This window comes from Muntiacus reevesi, chromosome 2, assembly GCF_963930625.1.
Source record: "Muntiacus reevesi chromosome 2, mMunRee1.1, whole genome shotgun sequence".
Taxonomy (NCBI): domain Eukaryota; kingdom Metazoa; phylum Chordata; class Mammalia; order Artiodactyla; family Cervidae; genus Muntiacus; species Muntiacus reevesi.
Genome location: NC_089250.1, coordinates 229260852 through 229282622, shown reverse-complemented (window position 1 = coordinate 229282622; position 21771 = coordinate 229260852). Strand labels below are relative to the sequence as shown.

General features: G+C 36.6%; 1 protein-coding gene across 5 annotated transcripts in view; it reads right to left on the bottom strand.

The window, feature by feature from the left end:
* The window catches only part of PHKB (phosphorylase kinase regulatory subunit beta), a 220438-nt gene that overhangs the window by 104882 nt on the left and 93785 nt on the right, over positions 1–21771 (bottom strand). For all 5 annotated transcript variants that reach the window (XM_065925271.1, XM_065925268.1, XM_065925267.1 and 2 more), the window contains 6 exons: positions 20597–20660; positions 7695–7790; positions 6335–6532; positions 4439–4496; positions 3586–3663; positions 1553–1711 (listed from right to left, as the gene is read on the bottom strand). In XM_065925271.1, the coding sequence (XP_065781343.1) occupies positions 1553–1711; positions 3586–3663; positions 4439–4496; positions 6335–6532; positions 7695–7790; positions 20597–20660 (653 nt within the window). The remainder of the gene's footprint in view (positions 1–1552; positions 1712–3585; positions 3664–4438; positions 4497–6334; positions 6533–7694; positions 7791–20596; positions 20661–21771) is intronic.

Below are 21771 nucleotides of genomic sequence, written 5' to 3'. Positions count from 1 at the left end.
TCATGCAGTTGCAAACAGTTGGAGGTGACTGAGTGACTTTCACTTTTATTTTTAGAGGAATATATAGGCAGGAAGATTCCCTCTGACCCACCTCCCAGATTAATGGAAAAAAAAACCAAAAATAAACAAATGGGACTTAATTAAACTTAAAAAGTTTTTGCACAGCAAAGGAAATTATACACAAGATGAAAAGACAACCCTCAGAATTCGAGTAAATAATTGTAAATGAAGCAAGTGACAAAGGATTAATCTCAAAAATATATAAGCACCTCATATAGTTGAATATCAGAAAAAACAAATAATTCAATCAAAAATGGGCAGAAGACATAAACAGACATTTCTCCAAAGAAGACATACAGATGGTCAATAAACACATGAAAAGATGCTCAACATTACCCATTATTAGAGAAATGTAAATCAAAATTACAATGAGGTATCACCTCACACCAGTCAGAAGAGACATCATCAAAAAAAACCCCACAGAGCATAAATGCTGTAGAGGATGTGGAGAAAAGGGAACTTCCTGCACTGTTGGTGGGAATGTAAACTGACAGAGTCATTATGGAAAACAGTAGGAAAATTCCTTAAAAAACTAGTAGTAAATCTACCATATGACCCAGCAATCCCAGTACTGGGCATATAACCTGAGAAAACCACAATTCTAAAAGGCCCATGTTCTCCACTCTTTGCTGCGGCAATATTTACACTAGCCAGGATATGGAAGCAACCTAGATGTCTATCGATAGATGAATGAATAAAGAAGATGTGGTACACATACACAATGGAATATTACTCAGCCATTAAAAAGAATGAATTTGAGTCAGTTGTAGTGAGATGAATGAACCTAGAGCCTCTGATATAAAGTCAGAAAGAGAGAAACAAGTATATTAATGTGTATATGTGAAATCTAGAAAAATGGTACTGATGAACCTAGTGGAGAATGGACTTGTGGACACAGCAGAGGAAGGTGAGAGTGGGACAAATTAAGAAAGTAGCATTGACACAGAAGCACTATCATGAGTAAAACAGTGGGAGGCTGCTATGTAACACAGGGAGCCCAGCTTGGTCCTCTGTGATGACCTAAAGGGGTGAGATGGGGAAGTGGAGGGAGGCTCAAGAGAGAGCGGTGTGTGTATGCTAAGTTTCTTTACTCGTGTCTGACTCTGTGTGACCCCATGGAATGTAAACCGCCAGGCTCCTCTGTCCATGGAATTCTCCAGGCAAGAATACTGGAGTGAGCTGCCACACCCTCCTGCAGGGGATCTTCCCCACCCAGGGGTCCAATCTGCATGCTGTGCCGCCTGCACTGGAGGGCAGGTTCTTTACCACTAGCGCCATATGTAATTAAGACCCATTTGTGTTGTACAGCAGAAATCCACACAACACTGTAAAGCAATTTTCCACCAATTAAAAAAAACAAAAACCTCCCTCAAGGCCTCTTGACAGCATGAAACACCACCCAAATCCAAAACAAAGGCCAACAAAGACATACTTATTTCTAAAAACTTGACAATAAGGAAAAAAACCAAAATTCCCAGTCTTCTTCACTTACCCAGGAGTTTTGCAATGATATAAAGGGCTTGTCCCCAAAGAAACAATTTTCCATCACGGCCACAGTTGCTAGGGAATCGCTTCTGACTACCAGGGTTTCTTTTTTCATGTTCTACAAAATCAGCTGGCACATAGTAGTACTTTGGTACGACAGGATAACCTATGGAATTTAAAAATAAGTATTTAAAATATAACCAATCAGTGTCCTCCCTGAATTTTCCCTTCAAAGACAGAAAGGTTGTCCAATAGGATATAGGAAAATTTGACTCTTTTCAGAAATCCCCAGTCAATAATGTGGGAAATGTTTCTTTACTTTAAAACTAATTTGACAGCATATGTTATAAGTTAGCCATAATCTCTTATACATAATCTCATGTACATAATCTCTTCTAACAACATTTAACACCTTAAAGTGAATTGATAAATATAAAGTATGCAAATGTTTAGAGTTACAGAAGAAGCTATTTGTAATAAGATTAGTCTGTGGAAGCTTTACAAATGAGATACCATATAATCTTAAGTGAAGAATTGTAACCCTGAGCAATTGCTGAAAGCAAAGAAATCCCCATTTTAAACATTAAGCCCATTATCTACCATTCAATATCATTGAAGAGAAAAAAAAAATCCATCTTCCTCTCATGACCAACCCATTTAAAAATATTTCTTGGTAGAAACTAAAAATTATTTAAGACTAGAATCTCTGTGGATGATATCAATGGGGGGAAAACCAACTTTCTAATAGTGCTACAGAAGACTTCTTGTATCATCAGCCCACAGTGAACCTAATTTTTCTAATAATACTGCACAGATTTCTGTAAAATTTGCTTCTTTATTCATGCACCAATCAACAGTGATACTCTGTCTACAACCAGTAAAAAGGTCTAAGAAACACAGAGAATAGTTTCAACATCACTCTTTCAATAGGATGAAGCCTAAGTGTGATACACAAACTATTACCTCAATGCATCAAAGATTTTTCACTGAATACTAAAAGACCTGATTCAGGGATTTTAAACATATTCATTACAACATTCATTACATTATGTCTCACACTGGACTAGTGGTTATTTGGAGCATAAGGACAAAAATAACTTGTTTTAAACATTAATATTTATTTGAAATTCAGTGTTTTCCATAACCATTTTGCTACTTTAACATTATAAATATCTTAAAGGGTGAGCACATAATATAATGACTCTAAGATATTTGTGGAAAACCCTGAAGAATACCATAAACTTCATGTAAGACAGGAATGGGGCCTACTGCTGTGATTGCCAGTTTGTGCATGTCTGTAAGACCATCCGTTTTTTTAATCAACACACCATCGCCTAAGATATCTGGAACTTCTCCTTTGGAATTTTTTTGAGAATTATTTTTTGAGTCATATAGAAAAATCACTTATGTTTCCTTTATGGTCCCTGCTGGTGCTTAACTGAAACCAATATATTACTCATAAGCCTGGACCTTCTGATCAGTTCTAGGATAGTAAATCCATCCTCAAAGGATGACATTTTAGAGCTATGGCAGACATTTATTTCCAAATAATGTGAAAAGCCCTGAAAACATCTCCAAAGAGGAGGCCAAAATATTCTTGGTAGTGGTAGTACCGTTAGGCTAGAGCCTCTCTACGTGGCCCTCTAAAGGGGGCAGCATTCGTGAACAAAGCATTTCTGGTGACATGGATAAAAATTAGTCATTTTTTATTATCATCATATTACATACAGTGAAGGAGTTTCACAGTAGGTAACAGATGAAGAACCCCTGCACACCTGGCAAACTATTGGGTAGCAACTATAGCCATGACTTCTTAAAATTCATCTCCATCTCCGTCTTTGTCTAATGAGTTCCTTTTATAAAAAACAAGTTTATTATAACAAGTTAAGAGATTACTCTTTCTAATCTATTTGCAGCCCCATTCATTTTTTCAATTGAATATAAACTGTTCTGTTTAAAAGGCAATCATTTATACACTTCAAAGGAACATTAAGGAAACACTGGTAGAAAGAATGTCTCGAAAAAGCATCCCAACTATACCTTCTGTGGTGTGATGAAGTACTGGAGTCAGAAGATCCTGATACTCTTTTACTTGCTTGGGATTGCCTCTAAAAACACCTAAAATATAAAATACATAATCAATAGCATTTGAGCTCAGTAAGCATCATAGAAATTTTGCCTTAGAAAAATTACCCCAATTGTAATTATTTTGGTTATTTTGTATGTAAATAATAAAATGGAAAAAGGTAAAGCAAATAAATATATATGATAGTTTTCTGAGACACTGATTTTAGAAGATCATGCTAGCATTTAGAACTAAAATCTGAATTTTAATCAAAATTTCTCTGTTCTTAAGTGTAAATATTATAGACAGACATTCACAGTGTCATAAACTGCAGTATTCATAGTTCCTATGCATAAAGATTATTTGTATATATGAAAATATATTTGTATCATTTTTAAAATCCTTCAAAGTATTTTTTAAATTCTTTTAAGTGATTTAACATTAACTCAGAAAGCAGAAGGGTAAGTGAAAGTGAAAGTGTTAGTCACTCAGTTGTATCCGTACCCTCCAGGCTTCTCTATGCATGGGATTTTCCAGGCAAGAATATTGGAGTAGATTGCCATTTTGTTCTCCAGGGGATCTTCCCAACCCACGGATCGAACCCAGGTTTCCTGCATTGCAGGCAGAGTCTTTACCATCTGAGCCACTAGGGAAGCCCTAAATGATTTAACATTAACTCAGAAAGTAGAAGAATAGCATATAAAAATGTAAAGTAGTTAGCATCACTAATTGCAGTCTATTTTGCTAGCTGAAAGGAGTCATACTTTATTTCTGCTCTTCTTTAAACTCCTTATATCCTACAGTTTAAATTTCTGGAGAAAAACTCACCATCAATCATCATGTAAAGGAAAAATATGGGAAATTCACATTCAATGCCATCAAACAGCTAAAACAGAAAATAAAAACATTAAAAATTTCATGAACAATTATTTAGAACAATTATATTAGAACAATGATATTAATTAGAACACTTACATCATAAGAAAGTTTCTTTTTTTTTTTAGGAAAGTTTCTTGTAATAAAAAAAGTGGATTGATTTTATAAGTACTTTCTTCTTTTTAAAAAAGTTTTCTCAGAATTCTTATTATTCAAAAGCTCATTTATTTATTAACGCATCACACAGTAGTCATTCATTCAATAAATATTTACTTAGTACTTAGTAATGCCAGGCATCACTAGACTGAAGGCTATGGAGATAAAAAAGATAGAAAATCTGTCCTAGTGGAGAAATAGTTATATAAATAAAACAACTGCAGCACATTACAAAATGTCTATATATGGTATATATCAAGAACCAAGAGCATGAAGCATCTGAGCCTGCCCAGGGGGTCAGGAAAGGGTTTATAGGAAAGGAAATGCTTCGGTTAATGCTTGATGAGTCTCTCTGGGGAGATGAGCTACGGGAACTCCACAGAGAAAAAAGAGCAGTATAAACCAGAGATGCATTAAAGGACGACGTCTGTTAAAGAAACCAACAGCAATCCTGTATTCCTGGAGCAAGCAAAGAAGCACTGAAAGCTGAAGTCCAACTAGGGCTAGCTCGACTAGTCCCCAACTAGAAGACAGCATGCTCTTTAGAAGGGACGAGAGAGGCATCAGAAGACAGGTAGGGAGGGGTTTGGAGTTTTCTTTTTTAATGATTTTCAATCTACCCCATTAAAGCATAGTCTTCAGCAATGTGAATGGATGCTTACTTTTCTGGGAGGTTTTATAATCTTCTGGGAAGCTTAAAAACAGCTAGAATAAATGCAGATGTATAGTATGTATGCATGCTTAGTCACGTCAGTCATGTCTGACTCTTTGCTACCGCATGGACTGTAGCCCGACAGGTTCCCTTGTCCCAGGATTTCCCAAACAAGAATGTTGGAGTGGGTTGCTATTTCCTTCTCCAGGGGATCTTCCCAACCCAGGGATCAAACCTGTGTCTCCTGTGTCTCCTGCATTGCAGGCGGACTCTTTATCACTGGGGAAGCCCCACTTTGGTGCAGGTGGAGGAAAAGGAAAGTGATTTACTCTGAGATGTTTGAGGCTTGAGGCTACACTCATGCAATAGAATCTCCTGTCTTGAAATATCTTCATTCTTCGAGAACTTTTCCATGTTCTCAATGGAAAATGATGGACAAGGGGTCAGAGGCCATTCTGACAAGTGTTTAAGAAACGGACTCCCCAAAGGGTCTTTTACTGAAGTAGCTGGCAACGACTGCTGCATATTTATTTGAAATATAAAATCTTTAAAACTAAATGTTTAGAGGAGTATGTTTTAGAGGGAAGTGCATAACTGAAATAAAAAAAAGAGCATTTGCTTAACAGATTGAAAATTAGATCACAAATAGTTATTTTCTATTATCTTAGACAAATGGTATAGTAGGCATGCAAAGTATTGAAAGTGCAAGAGAAAAATTACTCAGTGAATCAACATGACCCAATAATGAGCAAATGGGCCTTCACATTAATGTTTATCAAGAGTTTACTATGTGCCAAGCACAGTTCTAAATACTTTTATATACATTAATTGATTTAATTCTTATAAAACCTCAATAATAGTAGGTACTAACATTATTTTTACCAATGAACAATATTATATACAGAGAGGTTAACTAACTTGCCCAAGGTCAGACAACTAATGAGTGGCAGAGCCATAATTCAAAGACAAGAAGTCTGTCTCCTGAATCTGTGTTTTTTGATCATTCTGTTATGCTATCTGATATGGAATATTTTTGATACCTTAATTTCAGCTGGTTTGTAGTAGCGTCTATTGGGATCTTCCAATGATGTTCTATATCCATCTCTCAAGAAACGCTTAAATCCATATTTTCCTTTTAATTTTCTAATCACTTTATCAAGCGTCTGGCTAAAGAGAACTTCATCATCCAAGGCAAATGCAGGATAACTGATGCAGGGGAGCAGGGCAGCATCTGTGTTCTAGGGGCAAGAAGAAAAAGAAGGGAATATAAGTGCCTATAGAGATATGCTCAGCACAGCCCAAGGAGACTCACAGAGATGTAAAGCCGCTAAGGTTATCTTACGGACAGTGAGACTGCTGCGCTTCAAGGGACAGACAGGTGTTTATATGGATGGTTTAGTGAACCTTACAGAGGAGATAAAACTTTATTCAGTTATAAGAAGCATTTTCAAGGTTCAACACTGGACTCAAATTTTAGTGTATTACATCATTGTGTACAAATTTTCACCAATAATTAATCACTACAACTAGTTTGTCACAACAATTTGTTAATAATAGTGAAAACCAAACAACAATCTAAATGTCCAACAATTGACTTAGTAAAGTAGCAGTCAATAAAATTTATATTACAGAAATGTTTACTGACACAGAAACTTGTCCGTTCAAAGAAACAGGTTATCAAGCATTATGAACAATATTTTTCCAGTTTTGTAAAATAAAAGTATTATATGTGTATATAAAAATACATACAAACCCAAATGTATCACCCTAAGATTATAATTGAATAGTGGAAAATGAGTGGATATATTCTTATTATTTGCTTGTTTGTAAACTCTATTTGTCTTCTACCATAATCTTGTATTACTTCTACAAAATAGTTGTCTTAAAATAACTAAATTATTCCATTTCGGGTGTTTTCAAGAATAGAGCCGTGAATTATCCCTACAAAAATTGGCAATCAGGTACTATATAGGCATATAAGAGTTTATCAGACAAAGAAAAAAGTGAGTAGAATGAGAGAAAAGAAATAAGGAAAGAAATTCTATTCAAAAGAAATTTAACTTATGAAAAATATCTTTCTACTTTTCTAATATATAATAGTCCATGACCAAAAAAAAAAAAATCATTTTGGTATAATGTTACTACTTCCTCAAAAAGAAAAAAAAATATATGTAGTTCTCTACGGCTCTACAAAAACTGAAAGGACCAAGCCGCTTTCTCCACAGCTCTGCTCACTTCCTGAACAGGATCTCCACAGGCCAGAGGAGGGAGTGGCAACACTGTCTCTTCTCACCTCTTCTACCAACTTCTAACACTTTGGAGCACTTTCTGGATAAAGGAAAAAACTACACAACAATCCTAAACAACAGTTCACATTAATTTATTATAAAAATATCTCACATGAGATCTTGATTCTCTGGGTAACAATGAGCACAAAGTTTGCCGGTTGCGATTATGGGCATCGAGATCCACAAATATAACTGACCAAGAACAGCCCTGGAATGAGAGAGAAAATATTTTCCTATATTAACATAAAAGAACTTGTAGAAAACTGGGCAATCTGACCAGACTAAATTTCACATTTATAAATCAATGTTACCTTAATTTACAAAAATAATATAATTTAAAAAACAAAGACAAGTAAAGAAAAGCTTACAAAAATATTAACATTGGTTGCATTTGAGAGTGGCATTACAGAAGATTTTAACTTTTTACATACCTTCAAGTATTTCTCAGATTTCTTGCAATAATATACTACTTTTACAATTATAAAAAATAAATGTTATTTTTATATTTTCCCCATACTGTCAGTTGTCTTATAAACCAAAATGTATTTATCACAAGATGACTAATAAAGGATATTTATTTTAATAAAAATAAAAAATAATTTAGCTAGCACTTCTAACAAGGAATTAAGAACTAATTTGGATTCACAAAATCTGAATTGTACAGACCTAATAAAGAATGATCAAACTAAATGAATTGAGATATCTAGAATTTCTGATATAAAAACTACTTGATTAAAATATGAAGACAGAAGACTCTCAAATCATAATGTACATAATACTTGCTATTATTCACCATGTGTAAGGCAATATGTTTTGTGCTTCACATGGATTATCTTGTTTAACCTCCTTATGTGGACATAAGTGTCCCCATTTTACTGAAAATGATGCTAAACCTTAGTATAACAGAGACAAGGGTTCAAAATTAAGTCTCTGACACAGAAGCTTTCATCTTAAGTTCTACATTAGGTAATTTCCCACACTAAAAATTATCTTTCAAGTAAAAACCAAAAACTTGAATAAAAAAATCAAATGAACATAAGAACCAAAAGCTTTAATAAAAAATCCAAGTGTAACAAAAATGGTAACTGGTTTCCTAACCAAGTTAAAAAAAATTTACTCTTTAGCCATTAATGTTCTCCATCTTCAATAGTACAGCTGTTAAGTAAACATGGCTTTGTCCTTTTATTAACAACCTAGATATTTTGAAAACACAGAGAGTGAAATTGGAACACAGCAACTGCTTCCATTATAAGAGAATACTCAGGAAAAAACATGAGAAGAGGAAGAACACTATCACAAATTTTATGTTGCTTCATTACCTTTCTCACCAATTTCAAAGATGCATTTGCCCTGAAGATAAAATACGCTGACTGAAAGAAAAACCTAGTAGTACTAGCCCCTAGAACCAAATACCACACTCGCTCTGTGTGTGAACATGGGTTAACAGGAAAAATGTACACAGTATTAGCTCATAAAACAAAATGATTTCTCAATCCTAATAATATTTCTTAAATTTCTCTTAACTCTGACAATAAATGAACAAGGAATGAATGAGGCTGTCTCTCAACCAGATCAATGCTAAACTGTCTTTCTATTATTTGCAAGTCCCTACTTTCCATCCCTACTGACAAAATTGAGTCCAGCAAACCTTTATGCAGTAGCTGCCACTGTCAGAGTAGTATGCCCTCTGCTTTGAGGGCACAAGACAGAACATGACCTCTGATACCAAGGAGCTGGCCCAGGTGATATACAGCCCTAAATCAGATGAATATTAAACAAAACAACACTGCACATGGCAATACATGACTAAGTACCAGGTGAGTGAACAAACACTGAAGTTTACAGCAGAAAACAACATAGCAAGCTTGGGGTACTTCATGCAAAAGGTGAGGACCAGAACTAGGATCTGAATTTGGGGGCGAGGGGGGGGCAAGTAGAGCAGTTAGAACAAAAGTGCAGAGAAATAAATATGTATGATACGTTGGGAGTCAAACGAATATACAAAAGAAGGGGACTTATTTATCCTTAGACTGATAATTAAAGTTAATTACATGTCAAATCAGTCTACCTTGAATTGAATTTTTTAAAAGATGCAATCTAAGTGGGATAATTTATAAGTAATGAAGTGAAATGGCAAATTTGGCAATTCTTGCCACCATTTGATTCAGATAAACAGCCAATTTCTATTTTCTCTCTCTCTCTTTAGTTGCTAAGTCGTGTCCAACTCTCGCATGGACTGTAGCCATGCCATGGATTGTAGCCTGCCAGGTTCCTCTGTCCATGGAATTCTCCAGGCAACAATACTGGAGTGGGTTGCCATTTCTTTCTCCAGGGTTCTATTTTCTAGTCAGGAATAAATCGTTTATCTAAATTCACCAAAGTTCTTGTTCAGATCTCTTCCTCTGCCAGCCTCTAAGAAATGTGTGCAAAAAGAAAATAATCCATAATGCTACCATATTTTTACACTAAGATCAAACGCTAGTAAACGATATTGTTTGACTGTCATCTTAAAAATGGCACCACTGCTTTTAGGTATATGGCCTGGATTTACAGAAGAATAAAATTCACCTAAAAAACCACGAGCATCTATTTCTATTCAGAAACAAATTTTTAAAAAACTCACCAAGGAAGCCTACATATAGAATCAATTATCACCTACTTTAAATTATCAGACACATTAATTTTAGGCCTGCAAATTTCAAAGGAAGCTAGGTATGTCCGTATTGCTTTGAACACTCTACATAATATGAGCAGTCTTTTTAATTATCACCTCTGAGATTCTGACCTCAGCTCAATTTGTCAGTCTCTTGATCTTTCCAGTTAAAGACAGGAATATGAAAGGATGCTTATATATATAAAAACTCCAGAGTATCTGATTAACTTTGGATATTTTATTTTCATCGTTCACTTCCTGAAATTATAACTCTGCTGTAATATCCTGACTCTATTTAAAGACCATAGTTTAAGACTGACAGTTCAAACTTTACCTCAAAACTGAGTTTCTCTAATTGTTTTCTACTATACACATTACAAAATGATTCAACCTGACTTGAGTTCCAGTGGTTCCAGTGTACTAAACCATCTATCCAGGTCTCCATGACCACAACAAACACTTCTGAGATGGTACCTATGATAAGGTGGCATCTAAACTAAAGCAGGATGGGACCTGGGACCTATGCTGCAGTGCTGGCACCTGGACAAAAATCTCCTCAAGCAACAAAATACAGAAAAACTATAAGAGACTAAAAATAACTGTGCACAAGCAACTGGGGTAAATTCTGGACAAAAGATACAAAGAAACCATGAAATCCAACTGCTACTTCTGAAGAGCTTGGAGCAAGATTATGGCACTGACTGCACGTTCCCTGCAGATACCACCACCAAAGGGGTGGGTAAATCACCTAAGTCACCCCTCAGGCCTGATCCCTGGACACACCTCTAACGTAACAACATATAAAGAACCAGTTTGACCCCCCACAGTGAATGAGCAAGGGAACATGTTACTTGTCCTTGCGCCTCCCTGCTGCAGTAAGGAACTCAAAAAAGCCTTGCCTGAATTTCTTGTCTGGTTTATGATCAATTCCTATTGATTAAGAAGGCCAAGAAACCTGGCAGGTAACATGACTATAAGATGATCCCTTTATTCTCAATTCAAAGTGAATGATTTAAAGTGCTACCCAGGTCTTTCTTTTTCTCATTAGCAATTTCTCCGAACCTGATCTAATGCGTGTACTATCCTCAAAGATAAACCACGATGAAACTGATCAGTATATGTACCATACATGACCTTTTCTATTCTCCTGGAAATAAAACCACATCACCATGATCAGGAAACTTTCTTATCTAGTTCAGCATTAGGCTGTCCTATAGCTCTTTGGCACAGCCTAGAGACATATTCTGCAGAAATGACTTTTACTAATTTGGAAACTGCCCCTCTGTACTATGGCTGTGGTGGAAGTGGGCATGTAAACAGCCAACTTTTACTTACTGACCGAACAATAGATTCCAGCAGCCCCTCTCACCGAAGGAAATCCTACTCACGTATTGTTAAAGGAATTTTCAGGTGATAGAGGGAGATGAACCTGAGTGTTAATTCTTAGGACTTTAGAAGAACAGAACTGAGACTCAGACTCAAGAATCACAAAAATGTTGCTGATGTCTGTGACATTCACTAAGTATAAATTATGATTTACTTAAGTATTGACAAATATTTATATATCACTATATTCATTTATATATCACTACATATATGGTCAAATATGAATAAATTTCTAAATGCTCAGTTCATTTCAGTTGATCATCGTGTCCAACTCTTTGCGACCCCACAGCCTGCAGCATGCCAGGCTTCTCTGTTCATCACCAACTCCCAGAGCTTGCTCAAACTCATGTCCATCAAGTCAGTGATGCCATCCAACCATCTCATCCTATGTTGTCCCCTTCTCATCCTGACTTCAATTTTTCCCAGCATCAGGGTCTTTTCAAATGAGTCAGTTCTTCGCATCAGGTGGCCAAAGTATTAAGAGTTTCAGGTTCAACATCAGTCCCTCCAATGCATATTCAGGGCTGATTTCCTTTAGGAAGGACTGGTTTGATTTCCTCGCAGTTCAAGGGACTCTCAAGAGTCTTCTCCAACACCACAGTTCAAAAGCATCAATTCTTCAGCATTAAGCTTTCTTTACGGTTCAACTCTCACATCCATACATGACTACTGGAATAACCATAGCTTTGACTAGACAGACCTTTGTTGGCAAAGTGATGTCTGCTTTTCAATATGCTGTCTAAGTTGGTTATAGCTTTTCTTCCAAGGAGCAAGCGTCCTTAGTTTCATGGCTGCAGTCACAATCTGCAGCGATTTTGGAGCCCCCCAAAACAAAGTCTCTCACTGTTTACACTGTTTCCCCATCTATTTGCCATGAAGTGATGGGACTAGATGCCATGATCTTACTTTTTTGAATGCTGAGTTTTAAGCCAACTTTTTCACTCTCCTCTTCCACTTTCAGCCAAGAAGCCTTTGTTATAAACTTATTAGAAAAACTAAATTGATCAAATTTTCTTATTTTCTCCCAAACAAAAATATGTTTTGAAAATAGTTTCAGAGTAAAGATTTAAATGATGAGTCCTTTTTCTTTAAATTAAGGCAAATCTGGAAATTTTTTTTTAAATTATTTTTTAATTGAACGATAATTGCTTGATAAGAATTTTGTTGTTTTCTGTCAAACATCAACAGGAATCAGCTACAGGTATACATATGTGCCCTCCCTCTTGAACCTCCATCCCATCTCCCTCCCCATCCCATACCTCCATGCTGATACAGAGCGGCTGCTTGAGTTCCCTGAGTCATACAGAAAATTCCCATTGGCTATCTATTTAACAGACAGCAATGTCAGTTTCCATGTGTTTTATACTGTGTATAAAACGAACGAAGGAATATGTAGAAACACACAATAATGAAAGTTAAGGGCATATTCCACCCAACAATTACCCAAAATAAAAATTAATTTTTGTCTTCACTCAAACACCAAAGAACATAAAGGGCAAGAATTCATGAAGTAGATACCTCCTTCACAAGATCAATAATTAAAAAGAAAATGGGGTGGTAAAAAGGTAGAAGTTTCCATTTATAAAATAAGTAAGTCCTAGGGATGCAATGTGAACTAAATGGATTGGAATGGGCAAACTGAATTCAGATGACCATTCTATCTAACTACTGTGGGCATGAATCCCTTACAAAAAAAAGGAGTAGCCCTAATAGTTAACAAAAGGGACCTAGTTGTAGTACTTGAGTGCAATCTCAAAAACGACAGAATGATCTGTTTCCAAGGCAAACCATTCAGTATCACAGTAATCCAAGTCTATGCCCCAGCCACCAATGCCTAAGAAGCTGAAGTTGAATGGTTCTATGATGACCTACAAGATCTTCTAGAACTAACACCAAAAAATATGTTCTTTTCATCACAGGGGATTGAAATGCAAAAGTAGGAGGTCAACAGATAAGTGGAGTAACAAGAAAGTTTGGCCTTGGAGTACAAAATGAAGTAGGGCAAAGGTTAACAGAGTTTGGCCAAGAAAATGCACTGGTCATACCAAACAACCTCTTCCAACAACACAAGGGACGACTCTACACCTGGACATCACTACATGGTCAATAGCAAAATCAGATTGACTATATTCTTTGTAGTCGAATATGGAGAAGCTCTATACAGTCAGCAAAAATATGACCGGGTGCTAACTGTGGTCAAATCACAAACTCCTTATCGCAAAATTCAGATTTAAATTGAAGAAAGTGGGGGAAAACCACTAGATCATTCAGGTATGAACTAAATGAAATCCCTTATGATTACACAATGGAAGTGACAAACAGTTTCAAGGGATTAGCTCTAATAGAGTACCTGAAGAACTATGGATGGAGGTTCCTAACACTGTACAGGAGGCAGAGATCAAAACCATCCCCAAGAAAAAGAAATACAAAAAGGCAAAATGCTTGTCTGAGGAGGACTTACAAATAGTTGCGAAAAGAAGAAAAGTGAAAGGCAAATGAGAAAAGGAAAGATATACCCATCTGAATGCAGAGTTCCAAAGAATAGCAAGGAGAGGTAAGAAAGCCTTCCTGAATGAACAATGCAAAGCAGTAGAGGAAAACAACAGAATAGGAAAGAGTAGCGCTCTCTTACAGATACCAAGGGAACATTTCTTGCAAATATGGGGACAATAAAGAACAGAAACGGTATGGACCTAACAAAAGCAAAAGATTTTAAGAAGACCTGGCAAGAATACACAGAACTATACAAAAAAGATCTTAATGACCCAGATAACCATGATGGTGTGATCACTCACCTAGAGCCAGACATCCTGGAGTGCAGTCAACAGGGTTTTAGGAAGCATCACTATGAACAAAGCTAGTGCAGGTGATGAGATTCCAGCTGAGCTATTTCAAATCCTAAAGGATGATGCTGTGAAAGTCCTGCACTCAATATGCCAGCAAATTTGGAAAACTCAGCAGAGGCCACAGGACTGGAAAAGGTCAGTTTTCATTCCAATCCCAAAGAAAGTTGAAACTACCGCACAACTGCACTCATCTCACACACTAGCAAAGTAATGCTCAAAATCTCAAAATTCTCCAAGCCAGGCCTCCACAGTACGTGAACTGAGAACTTCCAGATATACAAACTGGATTTAGAAAAGTCAGAGGAACTAGGGATCAAATTGCCAACATCTGCTGGATCATAGAAAAAGCAAGAAAATTCCAGAAAAACATCTACTTCTGCTTCTTTAAATATGCCAAAGCCTTTGACTGTGTATATCACAACAGACTGCGGAAAATTCTACAAGAGATGGGAATATGAGACCATCTGACCTGACTCCTAAAAAATCTGTATGCAGGTCAAGAAGGAACAGTTAGAAAAGGAGATGGAACAACATATTGATTTCAAACTGAGAAAGGAATACATCAAGGCTGTATATTGTTACCCTGTTTATTTAACTTACATGCAGAGTACATACATCATGAGTAATGCTGGGCTGGATGAAGCACAAGTTGGTATCAAGATTGTTGTGAGAAATATCAATAACCTCAGATATGAAGATGACACCACTCTTACGGCAGAAAGCAAAGAGGAACTAAAGAGCCTCTTGATGAAACTGAAAGAGAAGAGTGAAAATGCTGGCTTAAAACTCAACATTCAAAAAACTAAGATCATGGCATCTGGCCCCATCACTTCATGGTAAATAGATGGGGAAACAATGGAAAAGTGACAGACTTTATTTTCTTGTGCTCCAAAATCAGTGCAGATGGTGACTGCATCCGTGAAATTAAAAGATGATTTCTCCTTGGAAGAAAAGCTATGACCAACCTAGACAGCGTATTAAAAAGCAGAGCCATTACTTTGTCAACACAGGTATGTATAGTCAAAGTATAGTTTTCCCAGTCATCATGTACGGATTTGAGAGTTGGAACACAAAGAAGGGTGAGCGCCAAAGAATTAATGCTTTTGAACTGTGTTGTTGAAGACTCTTGAGCATCCCTTGGACTGCAAGGATATCAAACCAGTCAATCCTAATGGAAATCAGTGCTGAATATTCATTGGAAGGACTGATGCTGAAGCTGAAATTCCAATACTTTGGCCACCTGATACAAAGAGCCAACTCATTAGAAAAGACTCTTATGCTGGGAAAGATTGAAGGCAGAAGGAGAAGGGGACCACAGAGGATAAGGTGGTTGGATGGCATCACTGACTCGATGGACATGAGTTTGAGTAAGCTCCGGGAGCTGGTGATAGACAGGTAAGCCTGGTGTGTTGCAGTCCACGGGGTGACAAAGAGTTGGACACGACTGAGCGACTGAATTGAGTGATGCTAAGTTACTTTTTATTTGCAAGACTACTTTCTGAGTTAGTGTCAATATCGCTATCTTTTTCAATGAGGAAACTAAGACTTATCTAGCCAAAGTCACAAACTCACAGGAGGATTAGGAGCACACAGTGATCCTGTGTCTTGACCCTGAATACAATTCCATTCCTTTATGCCAGATTCCTACTCACCTCACTCAACTTCTTTCATCCATCCTTATCTGTCTACATATATATATAAACATATATTCTTTAAATATTTATACACACATATTATATTCACACACAGATATTTAAAGGAATATATTGAGAGTAAGACAGGGGGTAAAAGGAAATGAAAACAATTGAAGGATACATGTAGGATTTCCATGACTATATTGACTCTTAAGAGAGAAAGAAATGTGGTTATAAGCCAAGGGATCAAAGCCAGAGGACCAAATATCTCCAGAAGAGGCACAGTATTAATTCTCATGATTTTCAATAGGCTCATACACCCCCACATTTTTATGAGCTCTTATCCCTCCATTTCTCTAGTCAGAGGTCTCTCAAGAAAAAAGAATGTGGAAGAGAGTGATTTAGAGTCACGTCTTGGGCACCCAGAACGAGTAACTACTTCTGTCTAACTCCAACTTGAAACTTTCTTAAATGCAAGTACATAGTATTATAATTGCCATAACAAAACCCATGTCACATTTTACATGTCTAAGTTCCTAAAATGTATCTTCACTGATTTGATTAGCATTGAATAGCTTAATTATGATATTAGTTGGACACTTCCTCTGCCCTCCCATTTTTTAAAAAATTTATTTCTAATTGAAGGATAATTGCTTTACAATATTGTGTTGGTTTCTGCCATTCACTAACATCAGCCACAGGCATGCCATGTCCTCTCCCTCTTGAAACTCCCTTCCATCTCCCACAACATAAGACACCTCTAGGTTGTCACAGAGCACTAGTTTGAGCTCCCTGAGTCATACAACAAATTCCCACTGGCTATCTATTTTACATTGTTGTTCAGCAGCTCAGTAGTGTCTGATTCTTTGCGACTCCATGGACTGCAGCACGTCACTATCCTTCCCTGTCCTTCACTATCTCCAGGAGTTTGCTCAGACTCAAGGACAATGAATCAGTGATGCCATCCAATCATCTCATCCTGTCATCACCTTCTCCTCCTGCCTTCAATCTTTCCCAGCATCAGAATCTTTTTCAATAAGTTCGCTCTTCACATCAGGTGGGCAAAGTATTAAAGAGCTTCATCTCTAGCATCAGTCCTTCCAATGAATATTCAGGGTTAATTTCCTTTGGGATTGACAGGTTTGATCTCCATACTGTCCAAGGGACTCTCAAGAGTCTCCTCTAGCATCACAGTTCAAAAGCATCAATTCTTCAGTGCTCAGCCTTATTTATGGTCCAACTCTCATATCCGTACATAACTACTGGAAAAACCACAGCTTTGACTATACGGACTTAGGTCAGCAAAGTGATATCTCCGCTTTATAATACACTGTCTAGGTTGGTCATAGCTTCTCTTCCAAGGAGCAAGCATCTTTTAATTTCATGGCTACAGTAACCATCTGCAGTGATTTTGGAGCCCCCCAAAATAGTTTGTTACTGTTCCATTGTTTCCCCAACTGTTTGACAGGAAGTGATGGGACCAGATGCCATAATTTTAGTTTTGTGAATGTTGAGTTTTAAGTCAGATTTTTCACTGTCCCCTTTCCTCTTCATCAAGAGGTTCTTTAGTTCCCCTTTGCTTTCTGCCATTAGGCTGGTATCATCTGCACATCTGAGGTTACTGATCTAGTTTACATATGGTAGTTTGTATATTTCCATGCTGCTCTCTCAATTTGTCTCACACTCTCCTTCACCTCTGTGTCCACAAGTCTGTTCTCCATGTCTGCATCTCCACTGCTGCCCTGCAAATAAGTTCATCAGTACCATCTTTCTAGATTCCATATGTATGTGTTAATAAACAGTATTAGTTTTTCTGATTTTGATTTACTTCACTTTCTATCATATGTTCTAGGTTCATCCACCTCATTAGAATGGACTCAAATGTGCTCGTTTCTATGGCTAACACTCCATTGTGTACCACGATTCTTCATCCATTTATCTGTCAATTGACATCTAGGTTGCTTCCATGTCCTGGCTATTGTAAATATCGTTGCAGTGAACACTGGGGCACATGTGTCATTTTCAATATGGTTTTCTCAGGGTATATGCCCAGTAGCAGGATTGTTGTGTCATATGGTAGCTTTATCCCTAGTATTTAAGGATTCTCCATATTGTTCTCTACAGTTACTGTATCAATTTACATTTCCATGAACAGTGCTAGGAGGTTCCCTTTGCTCCACACCCTCTCCAGTATTCACTGTTGGTAGATTTTTTGATGACGGCCATTCTGAGGTGTGAGGTAATATCTCACGGCAGTTTTGACTTGCATTTCTCTAATAATGAGTGATGTTGAGCATATTTTTATGTGTTTATTGGTCTTCTCTTTGCCTTCGTTGAGAAACGTCTGTTTAGGCTGTCTGCCCAATTTTTGATGTGGTGGTTTGTTTTTCTGGTATTGAGTTGTAAGAGCTGCTTTTATATTTTGGAACTGCTTTGTCAGTTGTTTAATTTGCAATTATTTTCTCCCTTCCTGAGCATTGTCTTTTCACTTTGTTTATAAGCTTCCTTTACTATGCAAAAGCTTTTAAATTTAATTAGGTCCCATGGTTTATTTTCATTTCCACAACTGTAGGAGGTGGGTCATAGAGGATCTTGCTGAGATTTATGTTACAGAGTGTTCTGCCTATGTTTTCCTTTAAGAGTTTAATAGTTTCTGGTCTTACATTTAGGTCTTTAATCCATTTAAAATTGTTATGTGTTCTTCTTGGATTGATCCCTTGATCTTTATGTAGTGTCTTTCTTTGTCTCTTTTAAGATTCTTTAGTTTAAGGTCTGTTTTGTTTGATATGAGCATTGATGTGCTGTGTTTAGTTGTTCAGTTGTGTCTGAATCTTTGCAACCCCATGGACTGTATTCCGCCAGGCACCTCTGCCCATGGGAATTCTCCAGGCAAGAATACTGAAGTGGGATGCCATGCCCTCCTCCAAGGGATCTTCCCAATCCAGGGATTGAACCCAGGTCTCCCGCATTGCAGGCATATTTTTTACCATTTGACCCACCAGAGACGCCCATGAGAATTGTTACTCTGGCTTATTTTTGATTTCCATTTGTACGGAATATCTTTTTTACCCTCTCTCTTTCAGTCTGTATGTGTCTCTAGGTCTGAAGTTGGTTTCTTGTAGATAACATATTTATGGGTGTTTTTGTATCCATTCAGTCAGTCTGTGTCTTTTGGGTGGAGCATTTAATCCATTTAAAGTAATTATTGATATGGGGCCTACCAGGTGACACTAGTTGAAAAGAACCTGCCTGCCAATGCTAGAGATGTAAAAGATGCAGGTTTAATCACTGGATTGCAAAGACACTCTGGAGAAGAGCATGCCAACCCCTTCCAGTATTCTTGCCTGGAGAATCCCATGGAGAGAGGGGTCTGGAGGCCTACAGTCCATAGGGTTGCAAAGAGTTGAATACAAATGAAACAACTGAGCAATTGACATTTTCTTAATTGTTTTGGGTTTGTTTTTGTAGGTTCTTTCCTTGTTTCCTGCCTATAGAAATCCCTTTAGCATTTGCTGGAAAGCTGGTTTGGTGGTGCTAAATTCTCTTAATTTTTGCTTATCTGTAAAGCTTTTGATTTCTCTATCAATTCTGAATGAGATCCTTGCCAGGTAAAGTAATCTTGGTTGTAGATTTTTTCCTTTTGGTACTTTAAATGTATCCTATCATTCCCTTCTGGCCTGCAGAGTTTCTGCTGAAAGATCAGCTGTCAACAGTATGGGATTTCCCTTGTATGTCACTTGTTGCTTTTCCCTCGCTGCTTTTAATGTTCTTTCTTCATGTTTACTCTTTGTTAGTTTGATTAGTCTGTGTCTTGGTGTATTTCTCCTTGCATTTCTCCTGTATGGGTATCTTTACAGAAATTGCTAAAGAAAATTAGTCTACTTCTTGATCCAGAGAAATAACCAGTATTACTGCATATTATTCCTTCCATTGACAACTCAATCCATGGTCACTTGATTAGGTGCAGAAATCAGTTAAAAATTTAAGGCAATCCTCAGGGTTTCCCTTTGTCTCAAAGAAAATGAGATTTAGACAAATGAATACAGTCCGTTGAGGGTTAAGCTAGGATCCCAATTTCCAATTCCTTGTCTGCACATCTGAAGCAAATTTCCCCTCTGCATGAAATATACATCTATATACATTAAATTGAAACCAACAAGGGAACTGACAAGTAAAATATTTAGTACATAATGCAAGGAATATATAAAAATTTTGAAAGTTGAACAAAAGACTAGAGAGAAAAGCTACTGAACTTGGAAAATGAAAATTCTTTATCAAGACTTTTATTGTTAAATTAAGCAATCTTTTTTTTTCTTAGAAAACTAAAATTTAAGAAGCAAATCATATTCAAAGGAAAGGTTGTTCAACCATGGGCTGCTATGTAAATTCCAGACATTCTCTGATCATGATGAATGACTTGGTTAATAAATGGCCAAGTTAAGTAAACATGCAATCAAAAAAATAAAGTTCGTTGTTGCTATTGCTGTTTTTTTACCTGGTTGCCAAAGAGGTTGAATCCATTAATTGCTTCTAGAGCTGCTTTTGCTAAGCCAACAGAGCTAGAAGAGAAAAGGAAATATTTTACAACTCTGATGTATTTGTCTATAAAAAAATGACTGTTATCTGATGAATATTCACAAGCAAGTATTTTTATTAACACTTATAACAACTTCCCAAGAATAATGTCTAATAGTCTTCAGCCTGACATTTCACTATGTTAATTTTTCTTCCTTATGTTAGTGATCTCCAGGGGAAAATATTTCTAAGTTCACCAAGATTTAGACAAATGGTCATACTATTGATGGGAGTAGTCTTAATTCCAGTATCACTTATATTCACTAACTCAAGGGAAAAAAATGATTAAGTTTAGAAGACAGTATAGTATGATGATATTTGCATGGTAATACCAGGCTGGGCATCATCATTCAGATCAATGAATAGAGCTTTTCTCATGTCAATTCTGAGCCCTAGAAAAGATTTTGCATATCATACACTTGCCACAGAGTAGTGTTTAATATACCCATTCAAATACTGTTTGCGTAAGGTCCAATGAAATGCCATTATTTTATGCTCACAGATCAAAGGATCATCATACTTCTGATTTTTTTGCTATATTCTTCTCTTTGTAATAAAATGTATACTTCTTTGGCCTCTCAGATATCTCATATAATAGTGCTAAAAAATGGGAGGACCCAAATTTCATTACAAATATGAAACTATCACCATATAAATACCAACCTTTAAATATTTTAGACCTAATATCTAGTTTACTTATTGCAATTTTTTGTCTTTTCCTCAAAGCAACTGCATATTCCATTAATCATTTAAAATTAATGATCTGTCATCATTTCTCTAAAGCAGTGATTAGTAAAGTGTGGTTCTCAGAGCAGCAGTATTACCTGGAAGCTTGCCAATTCCCACTGCTTTCTGGGAATGGGGTGTTAACAAGCCTTCCAGGTGCTTGAATGCACTTTAAATCTGAGAACCACTATCCTAAGCTATTCATCTTATCACAATCTACATCTTCTGTGGGCTGTTTACATGAAATGTTCTCAAGTAAGCATTAATTTTACTATAGAATAGTAACTAGTTGGAAAACGTTTTAAAATACATGAATGGGAAGGAATACAGCCAATGTTTTATAACTTTAAATGAAACAGAACCTTTAAA